At 46.7% G+C, this 18,128-nt stretch overlaps 1 protein-coding gene across 4 annotated transcripts in view; it reads left to right on the forward strand.

Annotated features, from left to right (window-relative positions):
• TTC39A (tetratricopeptide repeat domain 39A) overlaps positions 1 to 18,128 on the forward strand; it is a 55,159-nt gene that overhangs the window by 15,119 nt on the left and 21,912 nt on the right. For 2 of the 4 annotated variants that reach the window (XM_049617208.1, XM_049617209.1), the window contains exons 2-4: positions 7,175 to 7,279; positions 16,144 to 16,275; positions 17,092 to 17,168. In XM_049617208.1, coding sequence (XP_049473165.1) covers positions 7,175 to 7,279; positions 16,144 to 16,275; positions 17,092 to 17,168 — 314 coding nt within the window. Of the gene's footprint in view, positions 1 to 6,553; positions 6,799 to 7,171; positions 7,280 to 16,143; positions 16,276 to 17,091; positions 17,169 to 18,128 lie in introns of those variants that run through there. The other 2 variants (XM_049617211.1, XM_049617210.1) reach the window with 2 other exon arrangements.

The following is an 18,128-nucleotide window of genomic DNA, read 5'->3' on the forward strand; positions in this document are numbered from 1 at the left end:
CTCCAGGCTCCTCTGGCCCCTCCGTGGGCCTCCAGGGCAGCAAGCTCAGTCTCCTAGCACTAGTGGATCTTCCTCATACTGAACCATACCTGCCTCCACTGCATGCTCTCCAGGTCCCAATCTTCTTTGAGGCCACACAGGTCTGTCTGCCCCTGTCCCTGATCAGTGCCATCTTGGTGGGGTCTGAGCAGAGCAGAGGCAAAGCAGTTCCACCTACACCATAGACACTCATTTAGTCACTCAACAAACACTCCTGAGGCCTGCTCTGGGCCCAACCCAGTATATGAGGGTCAGTGGTAAACAAACTGAACTTTAAATCTCCACCACTTCAGAAGTTATGAAATATTTTTAAGCCTTCAGAAAAATATAACAAATAATAAAATGAACTCCATGCCCTTGTCATCCAACTTTTTAAATGTTAACATCATGCCCATTTATTTCATATTCTTCTTGTTAAGAAATAAATTATACCAGAGACTGTTGAAGACCCTGTGGACCATCCCCTCTTCCTTCTCCCACTGTCCTGAATTTTGGTTTTGTTACTTCCATTTTTTTATTTTTAAAAAATGTTTTATATTTGAGTATAGTTGACACACTGTGTTACATTAGTTTCAGGTGAACAGCATAGTGATTCAACTCTATATTATGTTGTGCTCACCACAAGTGTAGCTACCATTTGTCACCCTACAACACTGTTACAGTATTATTGGTTTTGTCATTCTATGTTTTTATTCTTTTGCTGAGTGTGTATAAATCTAAAAAAAATGTAGCCTGTTCTGACTTTAAAATTTTTATATAAATACAGCATGAATCATTCTACAGCTTGCTTTTTCTCACTCAGCTTCAGGTTTCTGAGATGTAGCCTTCTTGATTCTTGCAGCTCTCGTCCCCACTTTCCCTGATGTATGGCATACCACCCGATGTAGAGTCCCCCATTTATTTATCGGCTTTCTTTATAGACATTGAGGTAGTTCCCAGCATCTTGCTATTCAAACAGTTAATATTCTTATAGGGTTGTCCTTTGTACACATGTGAGTTATCTTTTCGGTTGTCCCACAGGAGTGGAATTGCTGGGTTATAGGATATGGACATTCAGTATTTTGAAGTTATTTGGTTTCATTATAAAAGTAGTGCTGCTGCAGAGGTGCCTGGGTGGCTCAGTCAGTTAAGTGCTCGACTCTTGGTTACGGCTTGGGTTATGATCTCCCAGTTCATGAGATGGAGTCCTGTGTTGGCTTTTGCTGACAGCATGGAGCCTGCTTGGGATTTTTCTCTCCCTCTCTCTCTACCTCTCCCCTGCTTGCTATCTCTCTCTCTCTCTCTCTCTCTCAAAAGTAAATAAATAGACATTAAAAAAAAATAATAAACGTAATGTTGCTCCAGACATGATGGAAATACATAACCGTAGAAAAAAAGTAACAACAGCTAACATTTCCTGAATACTTCTTATTGTGCTTTACATTGTCTTAGTTGTTCTTCTTAACAACACTAGGAGGTGGGTACTGCCACTCTCATTTTATTGATGAGAAAACTGAGGCTTATAGAGGTTAAAGAACCTTCCTAACTTTTTCCAACAAGTAACTGCTGAGCTATAGTTTGAGACCAGGGTTATCCACTTTCAATACTCTTGAAGGCCACACTGTACTAGGCCACGTCACATCCCTCCATGCCACATCATGCTCAATTTTATTCACAGCTAAGGGGACTCTCTGGAAGGAGAGTCACAATCATATATGCAATTTGGGAAGGTCACTTTGGGGGGCACCTGGGTGGCTCAGTCGGTTGAGCATCTGACTCTTGATTTCAGCCCAGGTCATGATCCCACAGTGGTGGGATTGAGGCCTGGGCCCTGTGTCAGGCTTTGCGCTAAGCATGGAGCTTGCTTGAGATTCATTCTCTCTCTCTCTCTCTCTCTCTCTCTCTCTCTCTCTGCCCCTTTCCTCCGGCTCCGCACCCAGCTTGTGCTCTCTAAAAAAATTTAAAAGAAGAAAGGTCACTTTGGAAGCGATAGGTCCCCATGCACAGATCATCCCCCTGCTCCCCTCAGCCACAGTTCCCCTTGAATGGTGAAGCAGGGAGGAAAAGCCAGCTGTGGTTCCATTCTGCTCCCTAAGTGACTTCCTTGCACTGCCTCTACTGCCCCCGTGGGGAATGAGAGGTTCCTCTGCTCCATCCAGCTCTGCCCATCAGATGTCAGGGTAGCAGCTTCCAGGCAGACTAAAGTGGGGAGGGGGAGGCAAAGGGAGAATGGGGTGGGGTGCCTGGGTGGCTCAGTCGGTTAAGCGTCTGACTTTGGCTCAGGTCATGATCTCACGGTCTGTGAGTTTGAGCCCCGCATCGGACTCTGTGCTGACAGCTCAGAGCCTGGAGCCTGCTTCAGATTCTGTGTCTCCCTCTCTCTCTGCCCCTCCCCTGCTCATGCTATGTCTCTCTCTGTCTCAAAAATAAATAAATAAAAAATAAAAAAAATTTTTTTTTTAAAAATCTGTTAAAAAAAGGGAGAATGGGGTGACTTCAGGCTGTCTGACACCCCTTCCCCTACTCCACCTCCCTTCTCACTCCAGCCTCAAACATTCCTCCCCTGTGATGCCAAAGCTCCTGGCATCAGTTACCAGTCCTGCTCTATGCTCCATCTAGCTCAGCGCCCCCCTCCCCACCTCCATGCCTCAGGTTCTCCAAGGCACAGTGGAAAGGCCACCATCAACCCCTCAGAAGCTCAGTAATGTGTTAATCTGGGCTTGGCAAGGTGACTTGGAGCATAGAGGTCTTGAAGAAATGGGGACAGCCTGCAGAGAGGTGGGGACCTCAGTCACAGTCAGGGGAAGAAAAATGTTTTTGGCCAGTTTGTTTTTATGGAAAGCATTTCTGCCTTCTCCTAGGTTCCTGGGTGGAGGAGACTAGGCCCCTGCCCTCACTATCTTTATCTCCTTATCTGTCAAATGCAGATAAGCGTGTCTGCCTCTGGGCTGGTGGGAGGATTGAGAACTTGGAGTGATATTCTCAGTGGTGGTGAATTAATGCAGTCATTAAGTCAAATGGGGTCAGTGTCCCCAGCCTTCCTGAGCTCCCCAGCCAGCCAGGACACCCCTGCCTCACCCCTCCAGAGGAAGATTTCTAGAGCCTGTCTTGCCACCTTGCCCCTATAGCTTGTGCTTCCTTGTCGCTGTGGTATCATGACTCTAGCTCCTTGCTCGGCTTTTTCCCTTTCATGGACTTCTTTCTCCATCTTGTCCTCAGTTCAGTGCCATCTTTTCCAGAAAGCTTCTGTTGAGTGCTCCCCTTCCACTTCTGGGCGTCCTTAGCCTTCAGTGATTCCCATGATGCAGCCTTGATGATTCTGGCTGTCAATGCCTCTGTCTGCCTCTGTCTCTCTGCTAGACTGTGAAGTCTTCAAGGGCAGGGCCAGGGCTGGGCCAGAACCAGAGATTAGAGGGTATTTGTGGGAGAAAAGGAAGGTGAAAATCAGCCCCAGGGCCACCCCAAAGCAGCTCCCAGTCTGGAGAGTCACCTCAGAATCACCTCACTATGGTTCAGCAGAAGAGGTGCTAGCGTTGCCAAGGGAGGGAATTCACCTCTGTGCTCTATGTCCATCTGTCTGTGCATCTTTCTCTCCATGTGGACCAAGCAGGCAGAACCTCTTTCTTTTTTTCTTTTTTAAAAATTTTTTAATGTTTATTTATTTTTGAGAGCAGAGAGAGAGAGAGAGAGAGAGAGAGAGAGAGACAGAGCATGAGTGGGGGAGGGGCAGAGAGAGAGGGAGACACAGAATCCAAAGCAGGCTCCAGGCTTCGAGCTGTCAGCACAGAGCCTGACGTGGGGCTCGAAATCATGAACTGCGAGGTCATGACCTGAGCTGAAGTCGGATGCTTAACGGACTGAGCCACCCAGGTGCCCCCAGAACCTCTTTCTTGATGGGAGGTGGATGTGGTGGTGGTAGTGGTGGTGGTGTTTATACAGAAATGGGAGGTAGGCTCTTGGCTCTGGAATTGTTTAGAGGTAGTCATAAGCCAGGACAACAGACTTGTCTTCCTGGGGCTGAGCTGAAGGGCACTGGCTCAGGCAGAAACTTGTTTAGGACCCATGCTTGGGCATGTGATCTTGGCCTAGTCACCTCTCCTCGGTGCCTCATCTACCGTGGGGATAATAATCCTACTTCACAGGCTTTGTGAAGACTCAAGGAGAGAATGCCAGTTAAACACCCAGGGCAGTAAGTGCTCACAGAATAGGCAGACTGAACACCAGTCACTAGGCTAAGCCCTGGGCACAAAGGAAGACACTGTGCCCTTCTCATGAAGAGAGGGGCAGGGGCTGTTTCTGATGGGGCCTTTTTGGCCATGGAAAGAAACTTGGTCTTTACCTAAGAGAATTGGAAGCCAGTGAAGGATTTCAAGTTCAGAAGTGACATGGTCAGATTCAGGTTTTAAAAAGAGAACTTTGGCTGTTATGAGAGGGATGGGTTAGAGGCAATAATGCTTCCAATATTCTCCCTTATAAAAACTACCTAGAGGCTGGATGGGTTACTCCAAACATGCTTTAAAATACATTCCTGAGTTTCCACAAAGTAACAAATCTTCTAAAGCCAAGAATAAAAAGCTGAAATCATGCTGATAAATGAGATGAAGCCATAGCAATGTGAAGGTATTTATAAATTCCAGAAATCTAAAACCTGGAGGACTTCGTTTTTGTTTTTGTTTTTGTTTTTAATTAAAAAGAAAAATTAACATGTATTTCTTTTGAGAGAGGAAGATACAGGGCACGAGTGGGGAGGGGCAGAGAGAGAGGGAGACACAGAATACAAAGCAGGCTCCAGGCTCTGAGCTGTTAGCACAGAGCCAGATGTGGGGCTTGAACTCCTGGACTGCGAGATCATGACCTGAGCTGAAGTTGGTAGAGCCTGGAGTTTTAATGACCATTCAAGGGATGGACCAGCCCAGTGATAGTGTGAGGAGTTGAAACTTGTCCCCCTTATACCACCACATGAATCTGGGACCTCCAAAGAGCTATCCCCCCAGCAAATAGGAATATTGACCAGAAAGAGGTAGACACCCTTTCATAAAGGGGGACGACAGGTCTAGTGGAGAAAAAAGGCTCCCTAGAAACTTATAAATTTTAATCTGCCCTCACACAAATTTTGGGTTTGAAAACCTATTCCTTTTGTGGTCCTAGAAATACTAACCTAAAAAAGTAACTTAAGTATCATAGGATGGTAGTAGCCCAGGGAATCTGGCCAAAGTAAATGAAAATCCTCTCTGGAGGAATAGATCCTTCTCCTAAGATCCCTTTGGGATCAGCCAAATAGGAACTCATGGTTAAATTACAAAACACACAAGGAAACAAGTCATTGTGAGTAGTAGACACCAAAAGCAAGAAACAACAGAATTTGTTTCACTGAGAGTCTAAAGATGCTAGAATTATGAGATCTAGAATATAAATGTTTTTAAAACAAGTAAAGGAGTCAAGATGGACTTGAAATAATAAGCAGGGAACAAAATACTGCCCAAAACGACCAAGCAGATTTGAAAAGGAAGCAAATGGAATTTCTGGAAATGTAAAATATAATCATTGAAATTAAAAACTCAGTAGACAGGAAAAATAGCAAATCACACATGCCTTATAGAGAATTAGTGAAATGAAAGATCTGAAGAAATCACTTAGACTGTAACAGATTCAAAGAGATTGCAAAGAAGAGAGTTGAGAGACCTGAAATACTGAGCAGAACGATTTAACAGAGAGAGAACAGGGGCAGGAGGAGTGAGAGTGGAAGGGCCAGTCTTCCATCAGCCCTGGGTGAAGGTGCTGGTGGCCTTCACTGGGCACAGAAGGGGCTGGGCTAAGAGATTTTCCAGAGGCGGAACTGATAGGGCTTAGTGATGGGGTAGACGTATCAAGGCTGACTGTCAGATTTCTGGCCTGAGAAACTGGGTAGAGGGATGTCATTTATTAAGATGGCAAAGACTGGGGGAGAACAGGCTTGAGAGAATGAACAAGAGTTCAATTTTGAACAAGGTACATGTTTCAATTTGTTTCATTTTGCCAGGAAGATCTGCTGCTGCATCAGAGAGGAAGAGACATTAGAACTGGGAAAGTTATGTGTAGATGTTTGCCAGGTGGAAAGGGACTCTCTTAACTAACTTTGGGGGAAAGGATCTCCTTTCAGTGAGGTCATCAAGGCCCCTTTTGGAACCTTCTCTCACTCAGAAGAGACTCCTTGAGAAGAGACATCCTCAAGATAGGACTCTGGGGATTTCATAGTTTAATCTCTCATTTTTCAGTTGGGGAAGCTGAGACCCAGACAGCTCAGGGATTTGTTCCAGCCTGAGACTCTTCATTCAATCAGTTTTCATTCACTTAACAGATACTTATCAAAAGCCCACTTTGTACCAGATGCTAGATTCTGGGGATGCAGCACTGAACAGAAGAAGGAATCCTGCCCTCAGGAAGCTTATTTTTAGTGGAGGGAGACAGACAAAATAAAATAAAATTAAAAATAAAGAAAGAAAGAAATATATATGTGTATGTCAGAGAGTGATAAAAGCTATAGAGAAATTTAAGGGCTGGAAGAGGGTCAGGTACAGGGAAGGTGGCCTTTGAGAGGCCTGCACACCACAGCCCATTGTGACAGTGTCTCTGGAGTTCTAGAGTGCGGGCTCAAGATGGGCAGGAGAAGTCCTGGAGAAGGAGGAAGAGGAAAAGGACTGAAGTGGGATTTAGAGGGTGGGCTGTGCCCCCCTGGGAGGCGGGGCAAAAAAGCCTGATGGGTCAGAAGGGCCATAAAGACTCCCTTTAACCTTGTGAGGGGTAAGATAAATTTGTTCCTGAGGCTTCCTTGCTCTCCATCCTCTGCTCCTCCCCAAACCCCTCCACCAGATCTCAGATGACACCCCCATTCTTTTCTCCCACCTTTAGGAACACTTAGAGGTATGTCCAAATTGTCTTTGTGTCCCCAAACCCCTCCACCAGATCTCAGATGACACCCCCATTCTTCTTTTCTCCCACCTTTAGGAACACTTAGAGGTATGTCCAAATTGTCTTTGTGTCTTTGTGTCTCCTCCCCTGGAGGAGCTTTTGACAGGCATCCAAGGCTGGCAGGGAGGTTGCATGGGCCCTGTGGGGCTTTGTTCTAGCCTGGACAGGGGTTGAGGGCTCTTGGTCACTTCCGTGTCTCTCCCAGCAGGACTCCTGTGAGCAGCCTCCATGAGGCCCTGGACCAGTGTATGACTGCCCTGGACCTCTTCCTCACCAATCAGTTCTCAGAAGCACTCAGCTACCTCAAGCCCAGGTGAGGCTTAAGCCCAGATTGGGGGTGGGGGCGGGTGTGTGTGTGTGCACACGCGTGTGCACATACACGGGAGCCTACGTGTAGTGTCTGGTCATGGAGAACCAGAGGTCTTATGTAAGAGGAACTCCATGTAACTGAATCTCTTCAGCCTTCTGGGTCACCATGACCCCTGGGAGTCCCATAAAAATAGGGGCTCTCGGGCTCCCCATTCTACAGCCCTGAGCAGCCCAGTCCTCCCCAAGGTCACTGTGACTTCCTTACTTTTGGGTTCTTATGGCCTTTCCCAGTTTGATTTCTTGTTCCCACTGAATCCACTCGGGGTTTTTCCCCTGTCAGCTGTAACACAGCTGCTTTTCTTCATTTTTCCCCAGAATACCCAAGATTTGAGTTGCTTTTACTCAAGTCTTTTAGCCATTTCTTCTAGTGTTTGCTGCCTTATTTCTAAATAATATGCTTATATTGCTCTTTATCACTTTTTTCTACTTTTTAAAAACATTAAGAATTTATACTCCATAAAATTCTTTTTTTCCTTTTCATTTTTAATTTTTTTACCTTTTACTTTTAAACATTTATTGGTAGACAAGAATTTAGCTTTCTTACACCCCTGCTCTACCTCCCTTCCCCTTCCCTCATCCTTTCTGTTATCTTTATATTACAGTGTCTGGAAAAATTTATAGTATTTACATTATTATAATTAGGTAACTAATGCTCATCACAGAGATGAGTCATACATTGTAAGATTACATTTCTTTTTTGGAGTTAATTGTCTTTCTTTTTAAGATTTTTTATTTTTATTTTTAAATAATCTCTACACCCTATGTGGGGCTCAAACTCACAACCCTGAGATCAAGAGTCATATGCTCCACTGGCTGAGACATTCAGGTACCCCTGCCTTGTCTTTTCATTGGCCTAATTTACTGTACATTCATCCTGAACTCTTTATAACGTTTTTCCTGGAAACCTGTCCCCTGGAGGATAGTTGTGTCTACTGGGCATCTCCCAGCCATCTCCTGGAACTTCTCTCTTATTTACTTCTTTACTTCTCTCTTGTTTCTTTGACCTGGCTTTTTCTCTGGTACCCTCCCTCATTTTATCAGAGCATATGCTTTAGAAACTTCCTAGGAAGGAGTTACATGAATATAATTCTCCCCCCTCAGAATTTTGAAGGCATTGCATCCCTGTTTTCTAGCATCTACTATAGCCACAGGAACCCTAATTTTTTCTAACTTTGCACGTGATCATTTTTCCTTCCCCAGAAATGTTTAGAATCGTCTCTTTTATCCTTGCAAATCTGAAATTTCATGATAATGTGCTGAAATGTAGGTATTTTTAAAAATAATTTGGAGACTGCCTTTTGGTTCTAGGACATTGTCTAGCACAACCCCTCCATGTTCTGTCTCCCTTTCTCAGGCTTTCTTTAAGTCAAACATTGGACTTCCTGGGCTAGTCCTCTTCTAAGCCTCCTACCTTCTGCTCAGTTTTGCATTTCTTTCTCTTTTTGTTTTCTCTTAGTTTGGGGGTGATTTCCTCAACCTTATCATTAAATCCTTCTATTGAGTTAGAAGAGATCCTTCTATTTTCTTTTTTTCTGAGATCATATGATTAATTTCCTCAGACTCATTGTTTTCTGAATGTTCTTTTTTTCCCTACAACATCTTATTCTTGGTTTCTGGGTGCATTCTGTTCTTTATATCTATATTTGGAGTATGAGAGTCCTTAGGACAGGGCCTGGCATATAGTGAGCACTCTAGTAAGTATTTGTTGTTATTTTTATCACAGAATATGTTTCTCTTTTAAATGCTTTATTATTTTCCTGTATAATCTCCATTTTTTTCCAGGCTCCCTTTTTCTGTGTAATGGGAGAATCTTCTGGTGGGGGCTTTCCTCAAATGCCTGATGGTCCCTGACTGTCTGGTCATATTTAAGAGCCAGTTCTTAGCCTTGTAATTGGTGGGATTGGCTTTTGGATATTGGGGGAGGTGGGCAAGGAAGGTGGCAGGGAGGAGGGACAGGTAATGACCAGAAGGGAAGCACCTGGCTCCTTGACCTTGTAATTGCTGGGATTGGCTTTTGGATGACCTGGCCCCAGATGTCAGCTTCTCCAGAGAAGCTGTTCCGCAGCCTGGTCAGAGTACCCCTGGCTGCCTGAATTCTGGGATTGGGGTAGGGGTGAGGGGCCTGGGGGCTAATCACGTGTGCTGCCTACTTGCCTAACGCCTTCTTTTCAGCTCTAGGTTGTGGTTGTCCTCTGCCACATCTGGTTCCCTCAAGTTCTGAGGGAAGGCAAATGCTGACTCGGGGACTGCTTCCCCTGAGTTCACAAGCCTGACCTGTTCAATTTCTGTAGACTTGACTGACCCATTGTTGTCCTGTTTGGAGTTAATGGCCCAGTTTCTGGGGGCAGTGGGGATTCCAGCATGTGATGATCATGAGTCTTATAATGATCCCTCTGCAGCAGTCCCCGCACCTCATCCCCACCCTCTGAGGGGATCTGGGCTTGAGGTGGGGTAGGGGTTGGGTCTGCAGCAAGAGTGTGGCCACAGTCTGAGGCAGGCCAAGCTCTGTCTTGCTCCATCCCTGAACATCTAGGTTCCCCTCCCAGTATTTTGGAAGACTCCCCAGCTCCACTTCCCTTCTGGTCATTACCTGTCCCTAAGCAGGCTCTTCCCTGCCACCTTCCTTGCCGACCTTCCCCCACATGTTCTACACCCCCTCCCCACAGCCACTGCATGTTGAGGGGCTGCCTCATCCTCCCTCACCTCAGTAGGGCATTCATTCCCTCACCTCAGGAGTCCTACACCTCAGGCCCTACAATTCAGGCCTCAGAGAGGAAATGCTTGCCCTGAAGGAGGCACCATGGAGAAAACCAGTTTTTCCATGAGGGTATCTTTTAACTTCACACTTAAGGTAGTGAAGCTACTCTTTATCTTAGCTCTTGTCCCATTCCAGAAAAGAATCTTTTCTTTCTTTTTCAGTTTAAGAGTGTTGTTCCCAAACAGTAGATGTTATTAACACACTTCTCACCCACACCCACCTTGTGACAACCAAAACATGTTTTGAGAAATTTGGCAGATGCTAGAGGTTGGGATGGAGGCTTGGGGTGAGGAGGACAGGAAAAATATCTCCCCATTTTTATTAAGAACCATTGGTCTAGGGGAAATAATTTTTTTTAATTATTTATTTATTTTGAGAGACAGAGCAAGTCAGGGAGGGGAAGAGAGAGAGGGAGAGAATCCTAGGTAGGCTCCACACTGTCAGCACAGAGCCCGACAGGGGCTTAAACTCATGAAACATGAGATCATGACCTGAGCCAAAACCAAGAGTTGGACACAACCGACTGAGCCACCCAGGTGCCCCTAGGGGAAATAATTCTTGCTAAAAAATGACCTTTCCTCTCCATTTGTAGCCATTGAAGCTTCAAAAAATGTTGGGGTCCAGTTTCATTCACTGTTCCTCATTGTGCATGCAGTGTCTCATTTAATTGTTATTCATACTTTGCCCTCAGAGAATAATGGGCTCATCAAGCTCCAGCCCCACCACCCACTCCTCCCCAGCCTGGGCATTTGTTTTCTGTGTTTGTCACTTCTTTGAGTAGCTTTATTTTACTTTGTCTTTGGTAGAGGAGGGAAGAGCTGGAGGCCCCAAGGCTTAGCTGATCTCCACATGGCCAAGGAGTCCCCAGGTCCCAACACTGTGCTTTTCTGATGGCTCTTCCAGTGCCCTCTCCAGTTTGACAGCTGGTCTGGGCCCAGAAAGTGGGACCCCAATGGGCATCATGTCCCAGATTTGGGTTTAGCTCAGAGGTGAGGGACTCTTATTTTCAGGGGTCAGGATTTTGTAAGCAAACAAGAACTTTGGATTATAAACTAAACTTGGGGTGTCTGAGGTTTGGGGAGTTGTCCTACCTCTGTAAAGGCATACCACATTGAAATTATGCCAATTAATAATCCTACAATGGCCTCTGAGTATTCAAGTAAGAGGAAGAGTTGCATGTCCCTTCTTTAAATCAAAAGCTAGAAATGACTAGGCTTAGTAAGGAAGATGTGTTGAAAGCCAGGACAGATCAAAAGGGAGGCCTCTTGCACCAAACAGCCACGTTATGAAAGCAAAGGAAAAGTTCTTGAATGAAATTAAAAGTGCTCTTTAGTGAATATACAGAATGATAACAAAGTGATTGCTGACCACATTGCTGATATGGAGAAAGTCTGAGTGGTCTGGATAGAAGATCAAATCAGCCACAACATTCCCTTAAGCCAAAACCTAATCCAAAGTAAGGCCCTAACTCTCTTCAGTTCTGTGAAGGCTGAGAGAGGTGAGGAAGCTGAAGAAGAAAAGTTGGAAGCTAGCAGAGGTGGGTTTGTGAGGTGCGTTTTCCTTCTTTTTTTTATTTTTTTTTTTTTATTTATTTTTGGGACACAGAGAGACAGAGCATGAACGGGGGAGGGGCAGAGAGAGAGGGAGACACAGAATCGGAAACAGGCTCCAGGCTCCGAGCCATCAGCCCAGAGCCCGACGCGGGGCTCGAACTCACGGACCGCGAGATCGTGACCTGGCTGAAGTCGGATGCTTAACCGACTGCGCCACCCAGGCGCCCCGGGTTTGTGAGGTTTAAGGAAAGAAGCTGTCTCCATGACATGATAGTGCAAGGTGAAGTGACAGGATGTAGAAGCTGCAGCAGGTCACCCAGGAGCTCTACTGAGACCATTAATGAAGGTGGCTACACTAAACAACAGATTTTCAGTGTAGATGGGACAGCCTTATACTGGAAGAAGATGCCATCTGGGACTTTCATAGCTAGAGAGGAGAAGTCAGGACCTGGCTTCAAAGATCAGGCTGGCTCTTGTAAGGGGCTAATGCAGCTGGTGACTCTAAGTTGAAGCTAGTGCTCCTTCACCATTCTGAAAATCCTAGGGCCTTTAGGAATTATGCTAAATCTAGTTTTCCTGTGCTCTTTAAATTGAAGAACAAAGCCTAGATGACAGATGTCTGTTTCCAACATGGTTTACTGAATATTTTATCCCCATTGTTGAGACCTGCTCAGAAAAAAAAGATTTCTTTCAAAATACTACTGATCATTTACAATGCACCTCATCACCCAAGAGTTCTAATGGAGATGTACAATGAGATTAATGTTGTTTTCATGCCTGCTAACTCAGTATCCATTCTGTGGCCCATGGTTCAAGGAGTCATTTCAACTTTCAGGTCTCACCACATAAGAAATCTATTTCATAACGCTAGAGCTGCCATAGGTAGTGATTCCTCCGATGGATCTTGGCAAAGTAAGTTGCAAACCTCTAGAAAGGATTCACCATGCTAGATGCCATTAAGAACTTTGTGATTCATGAGAAGAGGTCAAAATATCAACATGAGCAGGAGTTTGAAAGAAGTTGATTCCAACCCTCATGGATGACTTTGGGGGGTTTAAGACTTGAGGGGAGGAAGTTAACTGCACATGTGGCAGAAAGAGCAAGAGAACTTGAATTAAAAGTGGAGCCTGGGGGCGCCTGGGTGGCTCAGTCGGTTAAGCGTCCGACTTCAGCTCAGGTCACGATCTCGTGGTTCGTGAGTTCGAGCCCCGCGTCGGGCTCTGGGCTGATGGCTCAGAGCCTGGAGCCTGCTTCCGATTCTGTGTCTCTCTCTCTCTCTCTCTGCCCCTCCCCCGTTCATGCTCTGTCTCTCTGTCTCAAAAATAAATAAACATTAAAAAAAAAAATCAAAAAAAAAAAAGTGGAACCTGAAGATGTGATTGAGGTGCTGCAATCTCATGATAAAACGTGAACGGATGAGGAGTTGCATCTTGTGGATGAGCAAAGAAAGATCTTGATTTCTTGAGATTGAATCTATTCCTGGTAGAGATTGTTGAAATTACAACAAAGGATTTAGAATATTGCATAAACTTAGTTGATAAAACAGCAGGGTTTGAGAAGATTGACTCCAATTTGGAAAGAAGTTCTGCTGTGGGTAAAATGCTATCAAACAGCATCACATGTGCAGAGAAATTGTGAAATTGTGAAATCAAGCGTCCACCAGTGCAGCAAAACTTCATTGTCATCTTTTTTTTTAATGTTTTATTTATTTATTTTTTTGAGAGAGACAGAGTATGAGTGGGGGAGGGACAGAGACAAGGAGACATAGAATCTGAAGCAGGCTCCAGGCTTGGAGCTGTCAGCACAGAGCCCAGTGTGGAGATCAAATCCACGAACCATGAGATCATGACCTGAGCTGAAGTCAGATGCTTAACTGACTGAGCCACCCAGGCACCCGGTGTCTTATTTAAAGAAATTGCCACAGCCAACCCATCCTTCTGCAACCACCACCCTCATCAGTCAGAAGCAATGAACATCAGGGCAAGATCCTTCACCAGCAAAACTATTACAGCTCAATGAAATGTTAATAATGATTAACATTTTTTTAGCAGTAAAGTATTTTTTATTTATTTTTTAATTTTTGAGAGAGCGGGGAAGGGGCAGAGATAGAAGGGGAAGAGAGGATCTAAAGCGGGCTTTGTGCTGACAGCAGAGAGCCCGACATGGGGCTCGAACTCATGAACTGTGAGATCATGACCTGAGCTGAAGCTGGACACTTAACTGACTGAGCCACCCAATAACCCAGCAATAAAGTATTTTTTAATTAAGTTTTGTATTTTTTTTTTAGACATAATGCTGTTACATACTTAATTAAACTTTTATGTGCACAGGGAAACAAAAAAATTTATTTGACTTGCTTCACTTTATTGCAGTGGTCTGGAACCAAACCTTCAGTACCTTCCATGTATGCCTGTACCACAAGTCCTAGTCCAGAACGCAGTTGAGGGCCTTCCAGTGGTAGGCTGGGGAAGAGCCAGGATTCCTAGCTGCAGGTGCATATTGGGCACTTGGCCTCAGACTAGAAATTCCACTTTGCCTGCCAGCTGCCCACGTGGGGCTGCCCCTCCTTCTGGACCCAGTATCAGACTGGGTGCTTAGGGCTAAGTCCCAGGTCTCACTGGTGTGGAAAGAGGAAGAGAGGGGCAGGGGCTTGAGAACTCAAGAGGCCTGGGGTGGGAGGGGATTATCTGGAGGGGTGGGTCTGGGTACTGCCAGGGAAATGTCTGCTGAAGGGGAGAGTTTCTCTCTAGGGCAGTGACCCTTGACCCTGGCAGACTCACGTTTATTGAGCATCAATGATGTGGCTCTGGCCTGGGTGTCCTATTTAAGCAACCCAGAGCCCTGGGAGCAAATGATTATTGTATCCATTTTACAGAGGAGAAACTTGAGGCTCAGAGAGTTTATAAGATTCACCAGGATCACACAACTGGTAACTGGCAAAGCCAAGATTCCAGCCTGTGTCTCAGGGACGCTGAAGCCTGAGTTCTGTCTCCACTTCAGGCTGTGGCCTCTTTTCCACAAGCCACTGCCTTCAGATTAAGGAGTTCTAGCAAAGACCTGGGACAGCTGCCAGGGCTGGTGAGGGGTGGGCCAGCCTTTGGTTTCCTTTAAAAACCTTTGGCTCCCCAGGATAATATTACCTGGGCAGAGAGGTCACCCAGAATTTACACTTAATTTACAAAGCGTTTTTAATTTTACAGTTTTATGAATGAGAAAGGTATGAAAAGGGGTGAAGTCATGTGATTTTACAATAGAACAGTCATCTCTTTCCCCTGAAGTTCCCAGCATAAGCCTGGCACTGAGGAGTTTTGTAAATAATTAATGAGGGATGTGTAGGGAAGGGAGTGAAAACTGCTGTAGCTCCTACCATGTGACGAGCAAGAGTGATCCCCTGCCAATCCCATAGGGACCTGGACAGGCCAGAATTATTGTCCCCATTTTGCAGAAGTATAAATCAAGGCTGAGACACGTTGTAACTTCCCCAAGTGCAGAGGGAAACTGGCATTTTTCTTGTCCCTCCCTTCCTGCTTTTCTTTCCATGTGTTAGACTAAAAGCCCCTGCCATATGCTTTTCTGTTGAGAGGTCTGGGCTGTGAAGAAGCAAGATGGCAGGAGGAGAAGGCTTCCTGAGGCTGCTCACAAAGGGCCTGTGGCGCTGGTACTGAGGACAGAGATGAGTTCCATACAAGCTCTGTCCTTGAGGTGCCCACAGTTCAGTCTGAGGAGAGAGCTAAGCCTCTGCTGATATAAATTCAGTATGACCTGTGCTTCATTATAGACACATGCGCCCCGAGGAGGGAGCCTTGGATGCCCAGTGGCCTTGGAGGCAGTTGAGAGCCTTGATAGATGAGTCAGGGAGGGCAGGTCATGGGGCAGAAACAGAAGTGACAAGAGGGCTGGGCTGGAGAGGTCAGCAGAACCTGTGTTGTGTGGAGCCTTGGGCCCAGGCATTATATCATGGGACATGAAAGCCATGGGAGAACTTAAGCAGAAAGCCACATGGTCAGATGATGGGATGGGGAAAGGCAGGAGGGGATGAGGCCAATAAGGCCCAGGGAACAAGGATAGGGCAAGCTCAGGGGGCAGGGTGGGGAAGGGGAGCTTGAGGATAGAAGGGACTTGGGCTCTGCTCTAGGAGGTGTGGCAGAAGGTGAGAGGCAGGCCCTGGGCACTGGGCATACGGTCTCAGGCCAACAGGTTGCTGAAGCCCTACTTTAGTCCACACAACATTCTTGCTGCTGCCATTCCTACAGAATGGATGAGAAACAGGCTCAGAGTTGGAAAGTCACTTGGTGCCACTAGCAGGAAGGAGAGGAGCTGGGATCTGAGGCCTTTTGAGCAGCAATGGGAGGGTCAGACCTTGGGAGAGTCTCTTCCGCTCTCTGAATCTCTGTTTCCCTGCCATGCTGGGTGGGTAGTTTATGGCGGTGATCGGCACAGGCCAGCTACCTCTGGAGGTCTGGGGGTTGGCGCTCTCATGTCCCTTCTCTCTGGCAGAACCAAGGAGAGCATGTACCACTCGCTGACATATGCCACCATCCTGGAGATGCAGGCCATGATGACTTTTGACCCTCAGGACATCCTGCTTGCTGGCAACATGATGAAGGAGGCGCAGACGCTGTGTCAGAGGTCCGGGCCATGGGGCGGGCAGGGACGAGGGGTCATGAGGTCTGTCCTTCTGTCTTCTTGGCCTATCCCAGTGCCTAAATGCCACTATTAATGCTGCTCCTTTTGGCTAAGAGGATGTGTCCCCAAGCGCTAGGAGCTATCCCTGTCAGCTCTGCCTCAGGAGTCTTATGATCTGAGCCAGTCTCTAAGCAGCTTCCAGGGGCCAGGCCTGATTTTAAGGAGATGAATTCTGGCTCTGTCAAGTGGTAACTCTTTGATCTTGGGCAAGTCTCTCTCTGGACTCAACTTTCTTCATATGTAAAATAGGTATGAAGGTAGGGCTGTTGTGGGGACTGAATGAAGACACAGGTCACAGGGCCTGGTGCATAATTGGTATTCAGTACACATAAACCACTTGAGTGAATGAATGAACAAATGGACCCTCAGTGTTTATGCACAGCTGGAATCGTCTTTCACTAGGCACACCCCTGGGCCAGGCCCTGTGCTGGGTGGGCACTGGCCACCTCTGACACCTGAACTGCCTGGTCAGGGGCTGTAGGGTTCTTGTCAGAGGAGCAGGAAAGGCTTCCTGGAGGAGGTTATGCCGAAGCTGCTTCCTGAAAGGTTGACTGGAAACTGGCCAGGGCAGAGGAAGGAGGGGAGGGGGCTCCAAGAAGGGGTAACAACAGAAACAAGAGTGTGAGAAAGCCTGGATTTGGGAGAGTTGCCAGTTCAGTGTGTGTGGAGTCCATGGGAAGGGTGGGAGATGCATCTGAGCCCACCTGGGCCCCTGGCTCACCCTCACTGAATGACTTGAGGCCCCTTTTTCCTCTTCAGGCACCGGAAGAAGTCCTCTGTAACAGATTCCTTTAGCAACCTGGTGCATCGCCCCACTATGGACCAATTCACGGAAGGTGTGGCATCTCAATGTCCTCTCAACCCCGCTGACCCCAGGCAGCCCTGTCCCCAGCCCAGGAATGGGTGGGGAAAGGGGCGGTTAATCTCCCAGTTTCACAGAGTGGGCTGGGCCCTTTTGAGAAGTTGCTCTCAGGTGAGCTGGGGAGCAGGGGAGGCTCACTTACCTGATGGCATTACCTGCTGAGGACCTGGAAGCTGGGGAGAGAAAATGCCATCACGAGGTCATTAGCTTTGCTTTTCAGGCTAGGGTGGGCTTAGAATTGTGTGTCTGGTTAGGTTTACTGGCCTGATGATCATAGTGATCACAAGTGCCCTGGAGGGGAATATGGTTTTGGAGCCTGCACTGGGATCAGATAGCTGAAGGCAGTGGGAGAGATGGTCTAGGCTGCCAGAGCCTGTGTGCAGCGACCCCATGCAGCAGTCGCGGAAGTAGCAGCAGCCAGCTGGAGCAAGGTAGGGCTCTTCAGTGCAGGAGCAAATGGTGTTCTCTAGCCTCAAGAGCCCTTGAAGTTTTTAACATAAGACAATGAACCTGACAAGACCATTCCTCCTTCTTGCCTTCCATAGCTCCCTGATACCCACAGGGCCAAATCTGCACCCCCTCTCCCATGTATAAGGCCCTTTGCAGTCAGACCTCTGCCCCTCATCTTTACCTGTCCCCTAAGTCTCTCCCTACCTTAACCCCATTTCGACCTTCTGTGGCTTGGCTGTCCCCAAACATCAGAGTTTTTTGGTTCTCCCAGGCCTCTGCCTAGAACGCTCTTCTTGCCTCGCCTTTCCATTCCTTTTCAATTCAAATGTCCTTTCTTCTGGAAGTCTCTCCTGACTCCCTGGGCTGTGTGAGTTCTCCTTCCCTTACTCCTACAGCCTGTGGGCTTCCCTGGATTAGGATCTTCTTTGTTTATCCGTTCAACCCAGCACCTTCTCCTTGCCGGGCACTGTGATGCGTGGAGAAC

This window comes from Panthera uncia, assembly GCF_023721935.1.
Source record: "Panthera uncia isolate 11264 chromosome C1 unlocalized genomic scaffold, Puncia_PCG_1.0 HiC_scaffold_4, whole genome shotgun sequence".
NCBI classification, from domain to species: Eukaryota; Metazoa; Chordata; class Mammalia; order Carnivora; family Felidae; genus Panthera; species Panthera uncia.